Here is a 22609-nt window from a genome sequence, read left to right on the forward strand (position 1 = left end):
TTAATGCTGCCTTGTTACTGACAAGTAGTTCATCAAATATCTGATTCAAAGATTTTCATAATGAGTATATTAATTAAACTATGAATAATCTAAAGGTGGTTATATTTAAACAATACCTCATTATAATGATTAAATACTGATTTCGAATATTATGTCTTAACAATTGTCACTTAGAAAACACAACCTTTCCTTATGTATGAGTCTGTAATGGCAAAATGCAATTTTGGGATTTTTTCCCCCTTGTTCAAAAAATGTGAACCTCATTTTAAAACACTTCTGAAATAGGTTACACACAGCTTAATGATTATCAAAATGACTCTTTTCTGCAAAAAAAGACCCCAAAGTGCGCGTACAGCTGCAAACCCAAGAGGGTCAGCATCATTTCACTGTATTCTCTTCTTGATTACAAGCCGGGCCCATCAAACACAACATAATTACAGTAATTTCAGGTTTATTTATTCTAATGCAGTTTCCCCATCTCTCTGGTAATTATGAGCAATTTTTTCGCCCAGGGAATCTTTTTGCATTAACAAAAGAGATAACGCACTGAAAGCCAAATTTGCTGTGCATTGAGAAAAGGGAAAAAAAAAATCAAATAGGTGCGAGCTGCCATCTCTGCAATTCTCCGGTACCGGAGCCGGCAAATTGCTTGCAGGTGTATGGAGCAAGCTTGTCAATGGCCAGGCCTCCAAATTAGCAAATGCACAGCGTCGAAGTAGTGAAGACAGACTTAGCAAAATTGCCAAACAACAGATACCTCTTTAATATCTTCTCTCACACACACTAGCTCTAAAAGGGGCAGGGGTGGGGAGTGTAGGGGCACAAGCAACAGTCCCCAGCCCCCTTCTCACTGGTCTTGGCTTTCATAAGCCTGGGACTGAGTGGTCCTGCAAGTGGTAGTCTCGTTGTGCAAGAATCCAGCTTCTAAATCTAGGCAATATTTTAAAAATATGAGATTGGAAACATGTTTATAGTTCACAGCTTTCCTTTTATGTTTTCTTTTTCTTTCTTTCTTTCTGGGATCCAAACCTGGGCCGGGTCAGATGGCTCTTCAGCCTTCCCTATTAGCTAGCTTTAAGAGCTCCAAAAAGTTTAAAAATTCCTCTATCTATATGCACAGAAATACGAATTTATTCTTAGAATCATTTGATGGAGATATTAACTAAATCGCTCCTCTTGAAGAAATTGTCCATTTCTGTCACCAATGGAAAGGTAGGTCTGGGTGCTGGATATAGAACCTGAGATACTTGATCCCAAGAAAAACTGAGAGGAAAGAAGCAACCCAGGTCCCCGGCTATAATTTTTTTTATCCTGTTATCCATCTCTTTCATTCTGTATCTTTTAAAAACCGATTTCAGAATTCTCTGGGTTTTGTCAAGCCACCGCCTGGGTTAAACATCCTGAAATCACAGGCTAAAGCGAACTTTTCTGTTCCTCATCCCGCACAAGCCAGAGGCACCTCCATCAAATGCAGTACGGAGGGTAAGGGTCTGTCCCTCCCATGACTCAAAGAAACCCTCCTTCGGTCCCCAGCTCCACAGCAGACCCCAACTCCAGTGTAGACAGGCAAACGGCTCTAAAGGGTGCCTTCCCCAGGCTCAAGAAACCTGTCACCCACACCCACTCGTTTGCTACCCCCGCCCTCATTCCCCAACCTTCAGGGATTAACACTTCCTGAAACATCAAGTGTTTTTATAAAAAGGAAAAAAAAATAATCCTGACATCGCTGACAAGAAGTTTTGATGGAAGAATTAGCTGGTGCATACATAATCACTCCCCCACCCTCCTACTCCCGGAGCGGGAGCCACCTCGGCGGGCGCAGCGCAGCCTTCCAACCCTCTGAAAAATGAAACCAGTTTCCACCCTTACCTTCTTCAGTGTCAATTTCAGATAATCTGGACACAATCTTTGCTAGATCAAATCAAAAGGGTCGAAGGCGGCATTTGGCTGGGAGAATGACCGGAAAGAAAAGGCAAAAAAGGGGGGGGGGGGAGGAGGAGAGAAAAAAAAGAAAAGAAAAATAGGAAATACAAAACCGACCAAACCAGATCAAAACAAAACCAGAAAACCAAAAAGAATCCCCCAGCCCCATCCTCCTATCCTGAGAGTAAAGAGTGGAAAGAGGTCTCCAGGACCAGGCGCCTCCGAGCGCCGCAGGCTTTTTGCAGCGCTGCGCTTGCAGAATAGGACTGAAATTTTCGGCTATATAGCCTCTGTCTTTATAGCTGATGAAAAAAATTGCAGATTATTAGCATAAATGTTTACTCTTCATTACGCTGATGACATTGTGCACTCGAGATCTTGGTAATCTTTGGGAAAATTATGAGTAATTTTTAAAAATTTTAAAGCAGCAGCAGTTACCATGCAATTCAGGCTAATTCTGCGTAGGCTCCGAACGGATATAATTATCGAGGAGTCAAGATGTTATGCTAAAAACTATGCATTGATATTCCCATTTATTATGTACATACAACTTTGACAATGTTGATGCTTGAAATAGCAGGAAATTGTCTTGCGCAAAAATTACAGTCCATATTAGGACATCTGAAATTGCGAAGAATTATATAGTAATTGCAGGCTTTCAGATGGGAGAGCCAGAATGCTCAAACTAGTGCAAATGTGGATAAAATTACAGATCAGAGCAAAAATTAGGGAAAAAGGGGGTCTGGGATTTTTCAGGTTGGCTATAGGATTCCGGAAGTGTCTAATGCCACATGATTGCTGCAGCTTTAGGGGAGACATTCATGCCTCAAATAGCGCCTTGGCCAGGGTGGCTTTAATTGAATTTCTTGGGCTTTTTCTTTTAATAGGGGCAAATGAGAAAATTGGCCACCTAAGGCAAATTTTCACTGTTCTCGTGAACATGTCGAGAAGAGAATCCCTTTCCCCGCGTGCTTGCCTTTCCCGGTTTGGATGCCACGCAAGCCCCGGGCCCCCACCCTAATTGCGGCAACGATCAAGAAAGTGACCGAGCCCGACCTCCCGCACCCTCATCCCGACACTCCTTCCTTTCATATTTCCATTTCTACCCTCCTTCCGTCGGTCCCTTTCCCGGATTCTCGCAAACCCCCTTCACAGAGCAGCCGGGTTGGGCTCAGGAGTTTGCAGGCCGGGGGGCGGGAGGCGGGGAGTTGGGTGCGGGAGCAGCCGTCGGATTGAGGAGTTGGTGTGGATACGAGCCTGCTATTTGGAGGCTTTGGGATGAGGAGGGAAGAAGCTGAGGGTTGTCGGGGCCCGCCCCGACAGGTCCCCTAGGCCCTTCTTTGGTCTCTACTGTTCCGGAGATAGCGCCCCCCAGAAACACTCACTCCCCACTTGGGCGGCGCTTCTCTCGAGCGCTGAGACACCCTGCGACTTTAAGAAGCTGAGGCCAGGGCGGCGAGGGATGGGGCGGGGCGGGGGCTGCCCCGGAGGAGGGGGCGACGCGGCGGCTGCGGGCGGGAGAATCCACCCGGTGTGCGGCCACCTCTCGGAGCATCCTAGACTCGGTCGAGTTCCAGGGCCAGAAGTCCCCATTGTTCCGTGAGCGACGATTTCATTTCTAGGGTGTCTGAGACTCCTGCACCACCAAAAGGAGGGCAGGAACGCGAGTGTGGGAAGCCCGCCATGTTTGCTCCGTACGGGCCCAAGTCGGCCCTCTGGGATGACCCCAGAGCTCTCCAAATCCAGTCTCTCCCTCCCTCTCGCCTCTTCTCCGTCCCCTAAATTCTAATCTTCTGTCCTGCAGCCCCCGCTTGCCCCACGCAGCTTTCTCCACCTTCCCGGGCTTCACAACTGATCCTCGCCCTCCCCCGCCCCCCAACTCCTTGTGCTGGCCAGACCCCACCCGGGACGCAGCTGGTGGCCCCAGGGCTCCTGAGGATCCCGCAAACGGCCTCCGGACAGTCGCGCAAGCGCGGCCACACTGCCCGCAAATCGCGAAGACTCAGTAGTGTTTGCGGTCTGGCCCGACCCTGAGGACGAGTGAGCGAGCAGTCGGAGTCGGAGCCGGAGGCGGCCCCTGGAAGAAAGGTCTCTAGGGACTGTGCCTGTGTTCTCACGTGGAGGCTCCAAGACCTGCCTGCGCTCTTTCTTTTCGTGAAGTATCTCGTCTCCCCCGCCCCGCCCGGCCCCAGGCCCCAGGGCGGAATGTAACATCTTGTAATGTGGCAATCACTGCCAAACCCGTCCCTGCGAGGGGAGCTCCCGCCAGGGGGGCCTCAGAGCGCTGTGGGGCCTCCGCATCCGCCCCCGCTGGGGTGGCTAAGGGGGGAGGGGGAGGGGCAGCAGGAAAGGCGCTCGGGGCAGACCCCAGGTGGGGAAGGAGGTCCCGGCACAGGGAGGCTTCTCTGGGGCTGTTTTGGGTGTCATGACCCTGCCAGAACGCACCAGTCTCCGGAAAGCCTGGTCGGACATGGCCAGGGGCGCACGTAACTGGAACCTCAGGATCGTGCCCCATCCCCTGGCTTCTGGGGACCCCAAAATCGAATGCAAGGGAGGTATTTTAGGAGGAAGCGAAGATCTGTAGCTTCGTTCTCAAAGTGGTCTCTGATCCTAAACAGGTTTAAGGCACTGGTGGTCGCTGTTCCTTGGCGGGAAAGGAGCCGGCTTTTGACTTTTGAGCTAGAGCTTGGGACGGGGACGCGGGGGTGGGCTGTGTAGGAGTTGGGGAGTTGCTCCTGGGTTTTACTGTCAGTGAGCACGACTTTTTTTTGAAAGGCAAGGGGGATTCCTGGTCCCCAAGATCGTTCCCCTTCCAGGGGGCTTCTAACACTGGAGGGGACCATTCCACCACATCTGCACTCCTCCCTTTACCCCTCTTTCCCTCCTCCCCCCCTTCTACCGCTGAACTGTTTGTAAACAAAGCTCCAGTTTTGCAGCGTACTCTCCGCCCCCATCAAACCTGATACTTCCCCCAAACTCGCCCCACCAGTCTCGGAAATTCTTACACAGGACGGATATTCACAATTTTCACAAGTAATCCTGAAAGAAAGCCGAGGGGAAGCCTCCTAAACGGTCCCACATTGCAGCCGCTCTGATTAGGCCCGGGATCCGTTCCCTTTCTTCTCGGCTCTCCCCAGCCCGGGAGCCGCGGGGCGGGCGGCGGGAATTCGGGGCAGCGTGAGGGGGGGTGTCTATGCCCCGCGGAGCACCCGGGGCTGGGTGGCCTGCAGCCCTGCGCGCGCTGCGGAGGAGCGGGGGTGGGGGGGGAAACGGGAGGAGAAGTGGAAGAGGGCGCGCCCAGGCTGCCAGCCTCGGGAATTGGAACTCAATACCAGCGCTCTGCCAGAGTTCCGAGCAACCCTGCCAGGGGGTGGAGCAGAGAGGGCCGGGCACCCCTCACTCTTCGGCTTCCCTCCCCCCGCTTCCCAGCGCTTGTCATATCCTGTCTCTGGCCTGATATTTCACGCGAGCAAATGGAAGGGGATTACAATGAAGATTTATGTGTGTTCCGAGAGCGACTAGTTTCCCAGTGTAGGGAGCCGTGATCGCCGCTTCCCATTTCCATTTTTCATTCGCGCTTTGGGGAGCGCAGTCCCGCGCGGGGTGGGGGGGAGCGTGTCTGCTAGGCGGCGGGCTGATCACAGGCCTCCGCGTCTCTCGGCGGGCCGTGAGACTGTGAGAAAGACTTGCCAGCTCGTTGCCCCCGACGGGGCTGGAGCCGGCCCCTGCCTCCCCCAGCCGGGCTTTGTTTGTCCCCTCGCTCACCCCTCCCCCTCCCCGCCCCCTCACTTCTGGGACCTGGGCGCATCCTCGCTTTCGTGTCTCTTTGCCCTTCTCGGGGTCTGCGGAAACGCCCCCTTCCTCTGGCCCCTGCACCCTCCTGCTCTCTGCTTCTCGGGCTTCCCGGGGAAAGACGCGCCGTGGCCTGGCGCGACCCCGCCGCCGCCGGGTGCAGGTTCGGTGACTCCAGCGAGTCTGTGGGGCCTCGGCCCACCCCGGAGCTGGGGCCGCCCGCCCTCCCGGCTCCCAGGCTCGCTCATGCCAAGGCCTGTTGCGTGATTCCAACTTGGGCTGACATTCCCTGCCCCGGGCGCTCCGGCGTAGGCCTCTTAATCATCTTGTCTGCTGCAGATCCTCGACACCAGCCAATTTACTGCCCCGTCTCTCCTCGCTGGTTTCAGGAGGGGGAGGGGAGTGCGCGCAAAGGAGGGGAGGGCACATTCAACCGCAGGAGGAAGGCTGGCACCAGCTACTGGCACTCAAAGAAAACCACGGAATTTGGAGCTGGGGGATGGGGGTCTGCTAGGCAGCCGCTGCTTAGAGAAGCTAGAATCACGGGGTCAATGAGCTTCAGCTCAGGCCTTCCTAGCCTGGGAAAACAATGCAGGAATGTGAATGGACACTGGATTTGTAACCTCCCTGTCTTTCCCAGAGCCCCACTCCCTGACCACACTCTGTTGTAAGCTAGACTCCATGCAGGGCCCCAAACTATCTGGCCAGAAAAGACAGGATTTGTGTCAGGATGATGCCACTGAACCTGGAAAGTCACCCCCATCTCTTGTCTGCTTTTTGGCAGAGGTGATCTGAAGACATGCAAGGATGGCCTGAATAGCCATCCTAGAGGAGAGGAGGCCTGGATCTGGCTAGCACGGCTCTCTGGCCTGCCCCTAAATTCCTGTCCAGTAGAGGCTGGTCCCTTCAGGGGGATGGCTGAGGTTCAGGTTCTCATGTAAGAAGGGCTTTGAGCTCTCTCAGCTCTAGAGTGCTACTCTCCCACAGGAGGGAAGCTGGAAAGGCCTCGGGGTAAGTCTGGGCCTCATAATCACAGGCACGAGTAAAGCCTCCTTGTTTGGGGGGCATTGGGACAAAACAATGTGCTACTAATAGCAAAAATGAGTGCTTACCATGTGCCAGGCACTGTGTTACATCATTGTCTCATTATATGCTCACAAAAACTCTGAGATAGCTGTTATTCTTTCTCCATTTTATAGATCTGCAAACTGCAGCACAGAGAGGTTAAGGTGGGTAGCCCAAAGTCACAGAATCAGTGATGAAAACTAAGATGCTTCTGTCGTAGGCCTCAGTGCTTTGAAGGAAAGGGACTTTTAGTTCAGGCCTGCATTACCCACCTACCCCTGGCCTTTGCAGAGAATGACAGAAAGTAGGGTCACTTCCCACACTGGAAGCTGGTTGGGTGGGACCCCAGGTGGAAGGCAGAGCTGAATGGTGTGTGGGCCTTTCCCCTCAGAGAATGTGAGGTGGAAGGGTGCCACTCCCACAGCAAAGTGCATCAGTCTCTGTGTGAGTGTGCCTGTATGCATGAGTGTGCCTATGTGGGTTTGTGTATCACTGTATGTGAAGATGTGCGGGCATGAATGCGTGTGTGACTCAGTAGGAGCGTGTGACTGTGAGTGTGTGTGCGAGTGAGAGTATGTGATAGTACAGATGTGACTGTAAGAGTCACAGTGTGTGATTGTATGTGTTAGCGCAGCCCTGTGTGCCGGGGTCGCCCTACATTCCAGAGCAGCCAACCGAGTTTCCTGAGGGCCAGGGTGACTCACCGAGTTCTCAGCTCAGCCGGCCCCAGAAGGACCACAGGGCAGAGGGGAGGGTCCAATGTAGGGGTCTGACCCTGGCTTCGGCAGCGCTCAGGCTGCGCCTGCAGGTCCCCCGCGGCGGCTCGGAAGCGCTGCCTGGCCGGCACCACCGGTGCGGGGGCGGCAGAGACCGCCCAGGCTTGGGCCAGTGGCGCCGGCGCTGGAGGGGCCCGGCGGGCGGAGGCTGCATCCGCCCCGGCGCTGAGTGACTCACCGCGCCTCGAGCTGGCAAAGCCCGCGCCAAGACTCGAGTGCCCGCAGAGCGTGAACGTTTCCGGGAGGCCCGCGCCGAGCGCGCCTGTTCCCGCCTCGCCGCGCCTCACCGCTCTCGCAGCTTCTGAAAGATGTGTCACTCTTGGCCGGCCAGGTTCCCCGCCCGCGCTGAGGCTCGAGGTTCCAGGTCATGACACCAAGGAACAAGCGCACACATCCAATGAAAACAATAATTTATTTAAATAATCTCTTCATATTGTAAAATCAACATTAAGAGCATGTTGTTTTCATAATAAATAACCCCAAAATACCTTTCACTTCGAGAACAAAGACTTTAGGATAAGATAAAACAAAACCAAATCAGTAGCTTAGTTTAACTGAGAAAAATTTCAAAGGGAAAAATAAAATGGAGGGGTTGCTGAGGTCACTGCTAAACCGCAGTTTTCACAAGTGGGGGTTTACAAAAAAGTCTGAAAAGACGAGTATTTTTATACAAATAAATCAGTGGGAAAATCTGCACAGACACCTTTATTTACAAACTATGTCGAAGTCCAGCCTAATAATCCTGAATAGGTTTTAAAAAAGATAATTTAAACACATTTTTTTGCAGTGTCCGCATATTAAAAAATCATTTTTTCCCCAACATCAAAATGAGGTCATCCGCAAAGGCACCTAAACTTTTAAAAAAATAAAAATAAAAAAACTCCACTGGTGATGGAAGAGGAGAGAGCTAAGGGAGCGTTCCTGGGGGAGATCTAAGGCGGGGCAGAGTGGGGCTCCAAGGGCTGGAGACAGCAGGGCAGAAAAAAAGCGGCGGGCCGCCCGGGTCACGGGGGCGTGTGGGGGAGGGCGCGCAGGCCGGGGAGGTCAGTCAGCCCAGCCGACTCAAGCTGGGCCTGGGGGCGGGCGCGGAGAAAGGAGCCTCAGAGCACCCTGGAAGCCTCGCGGGCGGGGGAGGCGTCCCTTCCCCCGGACTCAGCTCGTGCCCCGCGGCGAGGAAGGCGCCCGACCGCCTTGCGGGGCGCGGAGAGGAGCGGGAGGCATGTCCGAGGCAGGGCTCAGGTCGGAGAGGCGGCCAACGCGGGCGGCCTTGCCGGGGGGGGGGGGGGGGGGGGGGGGCCTCGAAGAACCTTCCAGTTCCCGGCCGTTAGGTGGCCGCGCTAGGGAGCAGGGCCCGTGGCAGGCCATTCCGGACCGCTCCTCCCTGAAGGTGGGAGGCGTCCGCGGGCCAGCTGGAGGGACCCTCTGGCTCTTGGGGCGAGCACTGAGGATCACCGGTCTCTGCTCTCTCAGTCTCTGGCGCAGTCTCCCTCGGGTTAGAAAATCGTCCCCGCGCTCACCGGGGCGCCCCCGCCGCCGCCGTGGTGGTGGTGGTGGTGGTGGTGGTGGTGATGGTGGTGCGGCTGCGGGGTCTGCGTTGGGTGCAGCAGCGGCGCGGCGGCCTGCAGGTGTGAGGCAGGGCCCGAGGCCTGGTGGTACCACGGGTAGTTGCCCAGGAAAGCCGAGGCCGCGCTGCTCGGGCTGGAGCCGGAGCTGCCCGCGCCGCTGCCGCCGCTGCCCGGGCCGCCGCCGCTCCCCATCCGCTGCGGCGCGCTGAAGTCCCAGGAGGCCGGCGCCGACACCGGCGGCGAAGCACAAGGTGGCGAGGTGCTGGCCCCAGGGTGCTGTTCCGAAGGGATCTCACCGCTTTTCCACATCTTCTTGAACTTGGACCGGCGGTTCTGGAACCAGATTTTGACCTTTGTGGAAAAGGGACCCGAGCGTTAGTGGAAGAACCAGGATCTGGGGCAGGGGAGGGGAGGAGGCAAGCACGCTGGGCAGGTAAGCGGATCACGTGCCAAGGCCTCGGAGGCTGGGATGGCTCCCAGTCTATTGGGAGGTAATCTCAGAAAGTCGGAGACAGCTGGTTGTGGGTGCACCGTGGTGATAGTGACAGGGGGAGAGGGTCAGGAGGGCCCATTATTTTACCCGCTTAATCAGTTTCTCGCGGAAAGACTGTGAAAGCGGATTTCTGCCCACCCCGGTCCTTTCGTTTTCTCACACGCCGCGCCCCCCCAGCCCCCGCGGGGATTGCAGCTTCACGCGTAGAAGTTCAGGCCGCCCAAGGCGCGGGCCTCGTAATCCTTAAAATTACTTTAAAAACACTTTTTAAAAACGTTGTCCTGACCCCGCCTGCTTCCCAGCCATCCCCGGCCAGCGCGCTCCTCGTTCCCCTCCAGACCGGGAGCCCTCACCTGAGTCTGGGTGAGGCCCAGAGATGCCGCCAGCTCCGCTCGCTCGGGGAGGGCCAGGTATTGAGTCTTTTGGAAACGCCTCTGAAGAGCCGCCAGCTGGAAACTGGAGTAGATGGTGCGGGGTTTCCGGACTTTCTTTGGCTTCCCATTCACTATCCGGATTTCAGGCTCGAGGTCCTCTTTCTCTGCAACGCAACGCAGTCGTGAGAACAGCATAACCAGGGGGCCCCAAACAGTTCCCGCTGGGCGTAAGGGCCTGGCGTGGGACTTGGCCTGAGCCGGGAAGCGGGTTCTCGGAGACGTAGCCGGGCGCTCAGACTCAACTTCGCTAAGTGCGGACTCGAGCCGCCATGGAACCCGGGAGCTGGATTCTCCGGGAAGGGGAAGAAGGAGCCAACCGGAGAGAAAGAAGGAGCAGGTGGTAAGGAAATGGGGTTACCATGAAGCATGCACCGCGCGCCCACTTGGTCCCTCAAGGCCACCCGGTCCCACCAGCCGAGCACCGAGGGACGTACCCAGTGACCCCCCCCCCCCCCCGCAGATTGGTGGTTGAGAAGGGTAAAAGGCGCAGGGCGGGCAAGGAGCAGGCAGTGTAAACGGCCAGGGTTCCGGATGGATCCCCGCCCCAAACAATTTTATCCCACCCATCCCAGTAACTAGACTGACTTGTCACCCATGACGCCAGCGTTCGTTGTGCGTACCAGGTTCGTTGTTGGCCGGGGAAGAACTGGTCCCGTAGGGTGCGTAGGAGGTGTAGGCGGCGGTGTAGCCCAGGTCGTAGCCGCTCTTGGCCGAATAAGGGACGTTGTTGAGGCCGCTGGCGTGGTACTGGTAGGAACCCATGTGCGCGTAGGGCGAGCCCCCACTGCCGCCGCCGCCCGCCGGGTGCTGCTGGTTGGTGTAGTAGCTGCTGTCCGTAGCTGTGGATACCGGGAGTGTGGGCGACTCCTGGGGCTTGTGGAGGCTGCTGCCGTTGCTGCCGCCGGGGCCAGCGCCGCCACCGCTGGGGGGCTGCTGGTGCTGGTGGTACGTGCTGGAGGCCGTGATCTGGGTTGAGTGCATATCAGCCACCAGACTGTCAAAGACTCCAGTCATCCTGGCCCGGGACGGGAAAGAGCAGCGGTGGTGGGCGCGAGGGGGGAAGCGAGGCGCCTCCTCCGTCTCTCCCTGTCCCCTCCAGCAGTCAATGTAATTACGGGGGGTGAGGGAGGGTGGGGAGGAAAACAAGAAATGTGGCAACCGTCTGGGCAACTCCTCCTCCGGGGGAGGCGATCACCGTGCCCTGCTCGGGACAGCTGCCGCCGGCCGCATCCTCTCTCCGCCTCTCTACCCGCTCGGCTTCTTGCCCAGCGCCGGCTCGGGCGGGGGGCGGGCCGTGGAGGGGACAGGGGTGGCGGGGCCAGGCCAGGGCTCCGGGAGGCGGGAGCAGGTAAGCAGCCCAGAGCGGCCTTACGATTGTCTGCGGGGCGGGTTCGGGCGGGGTGGGCATTTAACACTCGTCACGTGAGCGCAGGCGACGTCACCTAGCAACAGCCAATCCCAAGGGCCGGGCCGCGGGGCTACGGGCGCTTGGGGACGCCCGGCCGGGGGGCTGGTGACACAGGGCGGGCGCTGCGGCTGCTGTGGTTGCGGGTGCAGACAGGCTGCTGCTGAATGTGAGCAACGAGGCGAGGGATTGGGGAAGGGGCGCGGTGGGAAGTCAGGGTGGCCAGCAGCAGTAGGACCGAAGGCGTGAGGACGGAGATTGGCTCAGAGGAAGAAGACATGGGGTCTCCCATCCCATTCTGTGTTCAAGTGCCAACCAGTTCCAATGATTCGTATCTTCCTGTCCGAGGTCAGCGTTCAAACATTAATCTAAGCGGTGTCCAGAGTCGGGCCGGGTCTAGCTCCGCTTTGCCTCGAAGTGTCTGGCAGTTACTCTTGTCAGTCATTCGGCACTTGACAAAGTCAATTGATTTAAATTATCCATAAACCACGTATAATAATACCTACTTCCACATACTTGCTAACCAACCCACAGGAATATTAGGCAATTAATTAGATAATGTTTAAACGATTTTTTCTTGTTGCTTGCGTGAAAAGCTATATAAATTCAAAAGTATTCTTATTAATGATATATTTGAAACCATATTTTCCTTGTACTTTCCTGATAGGACAAGACTTGGAGCAATTATGTATATTTGATGGTTAAGTGACAGGCCAAAAGCGATCCCGGGAATTTCCTCTCTAGGTTGGAATGCTAGATCAGATTGACCAGATGGCCTTCAAAGTTCGTTCTAATTCTAAATTCCATATTTTTACGACAAAGAAGTGGCCTAATACTTAGGTGAGAGAGTCTTCTCGATGCTACAAGTCTTGGTAAGCTTACAGAAACAGAAAAAGTTTTATCTCAAGCACTTAACCCTATTTTACAGTTCTTTCAGTTTAGGACCCTGTTTCGTCCTGTCATTGCAATTCCTTCTTCTTTTAAATCTGAAGTGGTGATTTCCCCTATATCAGTATTTCCTAGTGGCTGGGGACGGTGGCCCGGAGTTGAGGGACACTCGCCTTATTGGACTCCCCAAATCCGCAGTTCCCGCGGCAGTGCTTGCCTTGTGGCGCCACCTGCTGGAGGTGTGCGTGGTTGCAGCGGGCCCAGTAGACGGTCTAATAACGCGGAGGCGCCAGTCTCTGAAACCCCCCAAAAGAACAAAATAGTAATTAAAAGCCACAAAATTGTGCTAGTGCGAGCCATCTGAAGCACCCCTTCCTAAAGACATAACATGTCGCTGAAAGAACTTGTTTCAACAACTGCCTAATGGAAAACAAGTTGGTACTTTGAAAAATATGATCTTGGTCTTCTTCCTCAGAAAAAGCAAGTGTGTAATTAAAACTCCAGCATCCACACAGCTCACTCTCTGCGGAATAATGAGGAAGGTAATCCACCCTCAAATCTGCCTGGATTTAGTTCCCAGCCTTCCTTTTGGTTAAGGAAGGCCCCTTGAAGGAGGCTGGTGAACTAGTTAGAAACGCTTTGGGAGGTGGGGCTCTCACCACCCCAGGGACTGCCTTGGCTTACCGCTGTGCTCAGCCTGCTGCTTTTAGGCCCCATTTACAAAACTAATCTCTAGATATTTTATCAATATTGCCTTTTGGTATCTTGACTCCAAATTCCAGGAGTTTCTGTTACCACAGTGGTAGCTGCTTTGGCCTGATATAGAAATTCCCCCGCCCCCAAATGAAATATAAAAGAGATTAATTGCCCTAGTTTTGCCTTCTCTTTGCTCCTTTGTTCCCACTCCAAGCATGTCCTCTAGGCTTTTTCATGGTGGCAAGTTTATTGTATTTTGTTATCTATGAGAACCTCCATTAACAACCTAAAGTCTAGGTCAGCTGAGGTCTGGAAAATGGAATCTTCCTGGAAGGAAATATGATTCCAGTTTCCCTTTAACTGGAAAATAAGGGACTGTATGTGTATATGGGAAAAAAGACCAGAGGCAATGAACAAGGAGATAGAGCAAGAGCGAGGGAACCAGAGAGGCATTTGGAGAATAAAGTAAAGACTTGAAATATGAAATCTGATAATCCAGACACAGAACTGGTTTGCCCCAACGATCTGGTCACCACATCACAATATCCTGATGATTTCCTCATTTTGGTCTAAAGTCAGGGAGACAGTACCCTAGAGAATGGACACATTCGTCCACAGTTCAGAGCAGAGGGATGCCCCTCTCCACAGTGATCTGAGAAGGGTAGAGGGACACCTCTGTGTGGCCACATTCCCTCCGCCTCAGAGCAGTCTCCTTCCCCCTTTCTGATTTTGGTTTTCTCGGTGGCAGGGGCATTCTTTTACTCTCTGGGCAACTAGAGAAGAATGGGGGAAGTAGGGGAGCTCAGTGTTTTTGCTCTGGCCTCCTACATCCCAGTCCCTTTGCTAAGATATTCCTGCTTTGAATCCTGTGCCCATCAGGTTGCTGCTGCGGCACTTTATCAGGTCACGGGGTCCCGCCGTGTCCTCCCAGGAGAGCCTCGAGGTAACCCTTGCCAGACATGGACGGAATCAATCACCGCTCCCATTGTACAGAGGAACACTAAAGGTAGAGGGTAGAAAGGACATTCTTTGAGTCGGGTACCCCTCCTTTCTCTGTTGCTGTAGTGCAAATCACTGGGTATTTACTCTGAGCCTTGGTGAATAGCTGGAGATCAGATCTTCCACGCCTTGTTTTAAGCCCCTGACCTACTGTTGCCCTGGGCTTCGCCTGGCCCAATGCACTGCCTTTGCTCTACCACTGGGCGTCCTCCATTACACTGAGGGGTCCAGTGGGGGAGAGGATGCCCCCTGGTCGGGAGGGAGCGCGGGGTGCCCTCCCTGCGCAGAGGGATAGGCTTATTCGCACTCTCCTGCTCTCCTGGGGGGGGGGGGGTGTCACATGCACTGTTACTGGACTGCCCCTTGTCCCCACTTTGCACTTTCCCATAGAGGGTCCTGGGGACGCGGGTTTCTTGGCCATTGGTCCTAGAGGCATTCTTTCGTGTTTTTGTCCCCCTAGAAGTTCTAGGAGTCTGAGCTTTTGAATTTCTTTTGGGTTCATTCTAGAACTCAAAGACGTTGGGATAAGTTGGGAGTTTATGGGAGCCTCCTATCTCCACCTTTCCAGGACCATACTGGCCTGCTCTTGTCCCTTCTTCATTGGCCATTGCATCTTCTTGGGGACGTTTGCCCAATCCTTTCTCATTGCTAGTGTCCTCAACTTGCCCCCGCATCCCTAACAGAGCCTCCAGGGATTCCGGGTGCGGTCAGTTCCTCATAGCCCCTTTGGCCCTTAAGCAGATGGGATCTCTGACTCCGGGGTCTGCCTACTTGGATCCCACTTTTTTCCTTGGCGTAAACTCCGCGAGAGCGCATAATGGAAACACACCCATTGCTGAAGTGGGGACCTTGAGAAATCCTTTAGGGACACCTAGCAAAGACGTCATTTGAACTCAGGTCTGGGCCGCAGAGGCAAGGCCGCTTCGCGCTGGGTCTTTGGCCTGGGGCTCACGGGGGAAGGCCGTACTACCCCACCTTTCCTGCGCCAGGTGCTTTGAGCAGAGCGCAATGGGGCGGGTGGGAAGGGGGCACTGACAGTCCCGAACACACCCCTCCGGCCAGGAGCAGACCGGAAGGAGAGTGTTCTCCCAGAGACTAGCAGGAGCGCGGGCATTGAGTGGGAGGGATCACTGGGCGACCCAGGAAGATCCCGGAACAGATTCGAGGGTCAACCCCGAGGACCGGAGGCGGGAGCCCCTGGCCCTGCTCGCCAACCCGAGACCCTGCTGTTTCCGCCTAGATTACCTTTCTATCTGCTGGTGTGAGTAAAGCAAAAGGCTTTGAACGCGAATGAGCCTTCTGCCTTCTAGGTCTTACTCCCTCCCCGCCCCCTCCCCCCCGCCCCGCCCCGGCCCATTTCACTTTATAGACTACTCAGTGGTTAAAGAGAACCAAAGCTAGGGTTCCTGGCCCTCGAGGGTACCCAGCGTGGGTCGAGGCTCTGAGGCGCTAGGCGGGTGGCCTCCCCATTGAGTCCGAGCTCACAGGCCTGGTTACTAAGAGCTCAGGCGGGCAAGCAGCAGTGGGCGAGGGAAAGACCTCTGGGACGGGCACTTTGCACCTGGAGCAGCACTCACATTGCGTGAGGAACTGGAGGTGTGCAAATGGCGCACAACAAGGTTCGTCCACGAAAGAAAACAATCCCCGATCTTTCCCGCCCCTACTCGCAGCCTCAGCTCCACACTGACCCCCCGCCCCCTGCACTGCCCGACGCCTCAGGGAACCTTTGGGCGCCAGCTGGCCGAGGTGCCGGGCGCTCCCGGGCTGCGTGGAGGAGCCAGGAGGGGAGCGCTGCTTTCGTGCTGGAACCTTCTGTCCTCCGCGTGTGGCTCCAGGCTGTCAGGTTGAAACCGCAGCTCCTCGTAGAAGAGCTGCGGAGGGTGAAACCTCACCACCCAAGGCTCACAGCACTGGGTTGTCAGTTACGGCCCGCTTCTGGACTTTCAGAACCAATTTTTGCCTTTTGCCTTCCAGGTCTTAGATCCTAGTCAGGTCCCTTTTATTGTCTATTCAGTGGTTAAAGCGTGCACGCGCACACTCATATCCACACACACTCCACCAAACGGGGAGAACTTGTAAGGAACCCTTTGAAACTCTGAGTATCCTTTTGGGTACACAGATTCCTTTCTCTCCACTCCCTTTCCCCTCCCCCCCTTCCCACGCTGCTTCTTCACCCACTAAAGAGTTGTGCCAATTCATAGGTTTTTTTTTTTTTTTAAAGATTTTATTTATTTATTTGACAGAGAGAGACACAGCGAGAAAGGGAACACAAGCAGGGGGAGTGGGAGAGGGAGAAGCAGGCCTCCTGCAGAGCAGGGAGCCGGATGCGGGGCTCAATCCCAGGATCCTGGGCCTAAGGCAGACACCTAAGGACTGAGCCACCCAGGCGCCCTTCCAATTCATAGGGTTGAAAAGAGGATGTGTTCACGCGGGCTGTAGGAGCCAGATTCCGCTGAGTTGAACCACTGGTTTCTGTCTGGCCTTTGGAAAAGGACTTAATTTTTCTGTGCTTCATTGTTTGCGTCTGTAGAATGCTGGTAATAATAACAGTATCTCCCTCATGGGATTACTGCCTGGGAACATACCGTTACATGTTTTCTGGACTGCTGCCTCGTTTATCTGGAGAACTCTGCATTCTATGACCTGGGCTCCACAAGTGTTAAGAGGCCAAGGTAAGGGTATTTGCCCACTTTCTTCTCCAGTGGCCGAAAGCCTTCTTCAGGAGCCGAGAGCAGATGCGGCTTCCAGGCTCCAGTGGACTGGAGCAGGCAGGGGATCGGGGCGTGGCCCTCCAGGGGACCCGCAATGCGTGCTCCAGGTGCTTTGGGAAGAGGTCAGGCGCTGGTGAGGCTGCCTGCTGTAAAAGAATTTAGGAAAGGTTCTAAAGCAGCTTCTAACCCATGCGGCATTGCCCTACCCTCTTGCAGTCTGCTGGGCAGAGTACCACTAGGAGAAGTCTTAGATAGTTTCCATGTGTGGCATACCCAGTCTGCTTCTGCTCACTTCTCTGAACATGCAGAGGGGGTGGGGGTGGGGAGGAGCCCTGCGAATTACTCATAGGAAATTGTCCCTCTGGTTAGCTATCCCTGGCTCCTTGCATCTTTTTTTTTTTAATTAAAAAATTATTATTGTTAAAAAATTACAAAGTAATACAGAGTGGCTGTTAGACAATCAAACAGTATTAGAAATATAGTAGAGTGGTTAAAAGTAGAGACTCTAGGCTTAGATCCTAACTTGGCCATTTGCTAGCTGTATGACCTTGGGAAAATTTACTGCTCTGTGCCTCAATTTAATGTTTAATCAGAGTAAAACTTCATGGTTTGGACTGGTAATGGATACTTGTGGACCAAGTGCTGCCTCCAAAAATCTGATTTTTGGGAGAACACAGCTAGACCATCATTTCCCAGCTTCCTTTGCAGTTAGGTATAATGATGTGATTCAGTTCTAGGCAATGAATGGAACTTGAGCGAAAGTCATGTGTGCCACTCCTAGGATGGAACCTTTAACACAGCCTTGAGACTCCTACCTAGCTGCTCTTTTCCCCCACCCACTGGCTGGAACCAGTCCCGACTATGCAGATGACGTGGCCCTAGGGGAGTCACGTAGGGGAATCTCCAACATTGGCTTGGAAGGTTACCTGACCAAGAAATAAACTTCTGATATTTTAAGAATTTTGGGATCTATTTTTTACAAAATATTTTCTTTGGAGTCACCTAATAGAGTGCTTAACTTGAGGCTCCAGCAAATTCTATCATGGCTTTGCATCATCACACTGGAGATATATAAGCTTAACTACTATAACTAATATGACCTTGGAGTCAGAGGGTGATGACTTTGTCAGCAAAGTGTAGAAAAAAATCCAGAACGTCTTTTGCCTGTGAAAACCAGACTTTGTATTGGGAGGTGAGCATAGAACTCAAACAATTTGATTCCTAGGTGCATTCAGTCCATGGATAGAAATAGGTTAGCACAACTGGTGGTTATCATTAGGAACACAAGTCTTAAAATGATTGTTAGTGAGGTTCTGGCAGGTCTACGCCAAAATCATATGTATTTCCTTTGAAGGGTTGCAGGTTGCAGAGGTTTGTCATCCTGCTATGTGGGGCCCTCCCTTCCATGTCAGTGTCACTCTTGCCTTGGGGCACATGCTTATTATACTTAGAGTTGTCATGAGATGGTAAGCCCACTTCCTACTATAGTCTGTACCAGTACCTAAGCTAATGGGGATGGGCCAAGGTGAAGGCAATACAAAGGCTAGAAGTACTAATAATGAAATAATTTAAAATAGAAACAAAACAAAACAGTAGATTTCCCATTAACAGGGCCCAAATAGCTGTCCTAATACTTTGAAGAAAGTATACAAATACAAATGCAAGGACTTTGAGATGTTATTTTGGATGACTTCAAGACATTATTTTTTGCTTATTTTCCAGTCTTCAGCCATGTTCTTCTGGCCCATGTACCACATAGATAAGTTCTAAATTGATAATGTGCTTTGGTTCCTTTTAGAATCGAGCACAATTTATCTCCACCTTCCAGAAAAGGTAGACCACTAAGGAGCCATGCCAACCAAGACTGTCGCCTTGTATAAGACTTCGATGACACCCAGTGGTCATTTATGGTCTTCATCTACATCATCCCAATTCAAAGTAGAGCCAAAACATTGTACAAATTAGTGCAAGGAAAGTGCTGTTTGTTTATTAAATTAAACAAAACAGAACTTCATTATAACATGAATACCCAAACCCTGACACTCTCCACAGAGGGAGACATCTTGTGAAGTAAGTGGCAGCTAGACTTCACGGTCTCAACTGTTGTGTCTTAACAATGTTACCTTGAGCATTTCTCCCTATGTAATTACCCCCAGCTGAGCTCAGTGGAGTATTCCGGTACACTCTTTTCCATTACACTTTTGATACTCTGACCATCTGGCTTTCTTAGGATCATAACCCAAAGAACAGCTAGGGGAATTCTGAGATGTTTAAACAAGGTTTTACTAAAGTTTTGGGATAGCAAAAGGGAAAATAAACATCAAAAGTAACCTGGATCCAGAAAGCCAAATTCTATAAGCTCTCTGTCAGTATGGACCATATGTATCCTGAGTGGTGGATCCCCATCATCTATGAGTGACTGAATGAAAAGAGATTTGAAGGATCACTTAGAGTTAGCTGGGTAAAAAGTAGAGAGAAGAGCATCACAGGAAGAAGGAATAGCATGTGCAGAGTTCAGAGTCTGAAAGGGACATTTGAAGACCTGGAAGAAGGCCAGTTGAGTTGGCCCACAGTGAGTGAGAAGAGTCTGCAAGACAGGGTTGCAAGGTAGGCAGGTGCTAGATCATGTAGGACCTAGTAGGTTTTTGGCCTAAGAACAATGGTAAAATCTAAAGGTTTAAAACATTAAAAAAAAAAAAAACTTCTTATATTGAGATAATTATAAATTGACATGCAGTTGTAAGAAGTAACAGAAAGACATCTTTTGTACTCTTTGCTCAGTTTTTTTAAAAGACTTTATTTTTTTATTTGAGCACTCACAAGCGGGGAGGGAGGGTAGTGGGAAAGGGAGAAGCCAGCTCCCCACCTGAGCAGGGAGCCTGACATGGGGCTCGATCCTAGGACCCTGAGATCATGACCCAAAGGCAGACACTTAACCAACTGAGCCACTGAGGCACCCCTATACTCAGTTTTTCCCAATGGCAGTGTTTTAAAAAGTCATAGTATAAATCACAGCCAGGAGACTGACATTGATACAGTCAAGATACTATTTCTATCACCACAGAGCCTTTGTGTTGAGCTTTAAAAGCCACATCCACTTAGCTCCCACTCTACCTTCTCCTTGACCCGGCAACCACGAATCTGTTTTCCATTCCTGTAATTTTCGTCATTTCAATAATGTTATATAAATGGAATCACATGATATGAAACATTTTGGGATTGGCTTTTCTCACTCAGTGTAATTCTCTGGAGATTCTTCCAGATTGTTGTGTGTATCAGTAGTTTATCCTTTTTTCCTTTTTTTTTTTTAATGCTGAGTAGTATTCCGTGCCATGTATGTGCCAGTTTGTTTAACCATTCACCTGCTGAAGGACATCTGGATTGTCACATTTTAGTTATTATGAGTGAAGTTGTTATGAACATCTTTCAACATGTATGTTTTTGTGTTAACACAAGTCTTTGTTTCTCTGGAATATATGCTCAGGAGTGCAATTGATGGGTCATATGGTAGTTTTTTTTTTTTTTAAAGATTTAATTTATTTATTTGACAGACAGCACAAGCGGGAGGAGTGGCAGGCAGAGGGAGAGGGAGAAGCAGGCTCCGATGTGGGGCTCAATCCCAGACCCTGGGATCATGACCTGAGCCAAAGGCAGACGCTTAACTGACTGAGCCACCCAGGCGCCCGGTCATATTGTAGTTATATGTTTAATTTTAAAAGTAACTTTCTGGTATGAGCTGAATTATGCCCCCAACCCAAATTCATGTGTTGAAGCCCTAATCCCCAGTATCACAAAATGTTAATGTGCTAGGAAATTAGGCATTTAAAGTGGTAATTAAATTAAAATGAGGTCATCATGGTGGGCCCTAATCCAATTATCACTGTACCCTTATAAAAAGAAGAGATTAGGACACAGACGCACATACAGAGGGAAAAGATGGTCATTTGTAAGCCAGGAAAGAGGGCTTAGAAGAAACCAACTGTGTGATGGAGATGTTGGCTAACACTAGGGGGGGTAGTCATTTTGCAATATGTATCAAATCAACACATTGTACACCTTAAATTTACACAGTGATATATGTCAATTATATCTCAATAAAGCTGTGGGGAAAAAAAGAAACATTTTACATTTTACCCTCACCTTGATCTTGGGCTCCTAGTCTCTGGAATTGTAAGAAAATAAATTTCTGTGGTTTAAGCCATTCAGTCAGTGATGCTTTGTGATGGCAGCCCTAGCAAACTAATACACTGTCGACTGCAGAGCTCTTGGCCGGAGTGGCTGTACCATTTCATATTCTCAATAGCAAGGTGTGAATCCAGTTTCTCGGCATCCTCACCAGCATTTCGTGTTGCCACTGTTTTTTATTTTAGCCCTCTGATAGGTGAATAGTGGTATCTCTTTGTGGTTTTAATTCACATTTTCCTAACAGCGAATGATGTTGGACATCTTTTCATGTGCTTATTTGCCACAGGTACATCTTTTTTGGTGAAATGTCTCTTTGTGTCTTTTGCCCATATTCTAACTGGATTGTTTCCATTATTGCTCTTGAATTTTGAGACTCTTTTTTGGATATGTTATTTGCAAATATTTTCTCCCACCATGGCATATCTTTTCATCTTCTTAACAGGGTCTTTCACGGAGTTTTTCTTCTCTTCTCTTTCTTTTGAAAAAAGAACACTTTGTTGCCTGGAGAATGGACGGTAGAAGGTATAAGAATGGATGTGGGTAGATCCTATAGTTTAGGTGCTATGGGATGGTGGCTTAATCTAGGGGGGGAGAGGGAAAATTTTGAGAAGTGAGTGGATTCCAGAAATATTTAGGCAGTAGAATTAATAGAATTTGGTGAGGGCAAAGAAGAAGGAGGCTTCAAGGCTGACTCCTAGATCCTGGCATAAGGAACTGGATGGATGGTGGTGTTCTTTAACAAGACAGAGAACCTTGGAGGTGGCACAAGTTGGGGAGAACACTATGAATTTAATTTTTTAAATGAAGATTTATTGGAATACAGTCACATTCTTTTTATCAAAATATATTTGGCATATAACGTTGTGTAAATTTAAGGTGTATACCATGTTGATTTGATACATTATTTATTGTAATTTGAATATCATTTTAACAATAGTTAGCACCTTTATCATGTCACATAATTATCAACTCTGAGTTTAGTTTTAAACTTTTTTTTTTAATTTTTATTAACATATAATGTATTATTTGTTTCAGGGGTACACGTCTGTGATTCATCAGTCTTACACAATTTGCAGCACTCATTATAGTACATACCCTCCCCAGTGTCTATCACTCAGCCACCCCATCCCTCCCACCCCCTGCACTCCAGCAACCCTCAGTTTGTTTGCTGAGATTAAGAGTCTCTTATGGTTTGTTTCCCTCTCTGGTTTTGGCTTGTTTCATTTTTCCCCTCCCTTCCCCTATGAGCCTCTGTCCTGTTTCTCAAATTCCTCATATCAGTGAGACCATATGATACTTATCTTTCTCTGATTGACTTATTTCGCTTAGCATAATACCCTCTAGTTCCATCCACATCATTGCAAATGGCAAGATTTCAATTTTTTGATGGCTGCATAATATTCCATTATATATATATATACACCACATCTTCTTTATCCATTCATCTGTTGTTGGACATCTGGGCTTTTTCCATAGTTTGACTATTGTGGACATTGCTGTTATAAACATTGGGGTGCATGTGCCCCTTCAGATCACTACATTTGTATCTTTGGGATAAATACCCAGTAGTGCAATTGCTGGGTCGTACGGTAGCTCTATTTTCAACTTTTTGAGGAACCTTCATACTGTTTTCCAGAGTGGCTGCACTAGCTTGCATTCCCACCGACAGAGTAAGAG

At 51.1% G+C, this 22609-nt stretch overlaps 1 protein-coding gene across 1 annotated transcript; it reads right to left on the minus strand.

Annotated features, from left to right (window-relative positions):
* Positions 1-8951: 8951 nt before the first annotated feature.
* On the minus strand, positions 8952-11197 carry DLX2 (distal-less homeobox 2). Its single transcript, XM_027590998.1, has 3 exons — positions 10669-11197; positions 9968-10152; positions 8952-9472 (listed from the first exon to the last, which is right to left on the minus strand). The coding sequence occupies exons 1-3, from the start codon at positions 11060-11062 to the stop codon at positions 9050-9052; spliced, it is 1002 nt and encodes a 333-aa protein (XP_027446799.1). The 5' UTR covers positions 11063-11197; the 3' UTR covers positions 8952-9049.
* Positions 11198-22609: the final 11412 nt, after the last annotated feature.

This window comes from Zalophus californianus, chromosome 3 (assembly GCF_009762305.2).
Source record: "Zalophus californianus isolate mZalCal1 chromosome 3, mZalCal1.pri.v2, whole genome shotgun sequence".
Classification (NCBI taxonomy): Eukaryota; Metazoa; Chordata; class Mammalia; order Carnivora; family Otariidae; genus Zalophus; species Zalophus californianus.

Excerpts from the sequence above, each read along its gene's own strand:
- DLX2 (XM_027590998.1), bottom strand. The coding sequence starts at position 11,062 with ATGACTGGAGTCTTTGACAGTCTGGTGGCTGATATGCACTCAACCCAG. Across the intron at positions 10,153-10,668 it reads CCCGGCCAACAACGAACCTG|AGAAAGAGGACCTCGAGCCT; the intron begins GTACGCACAACG and ends GTTGCGTTGCAG. Across the intron at positions 9,473-9,967 it reads TGGGCCTCACCCAGACTCAG|GTCAAAATCTGGTTCCAGAA; the intron begins GTGAGGGCTCCC and ends TTTTCCACAAAG.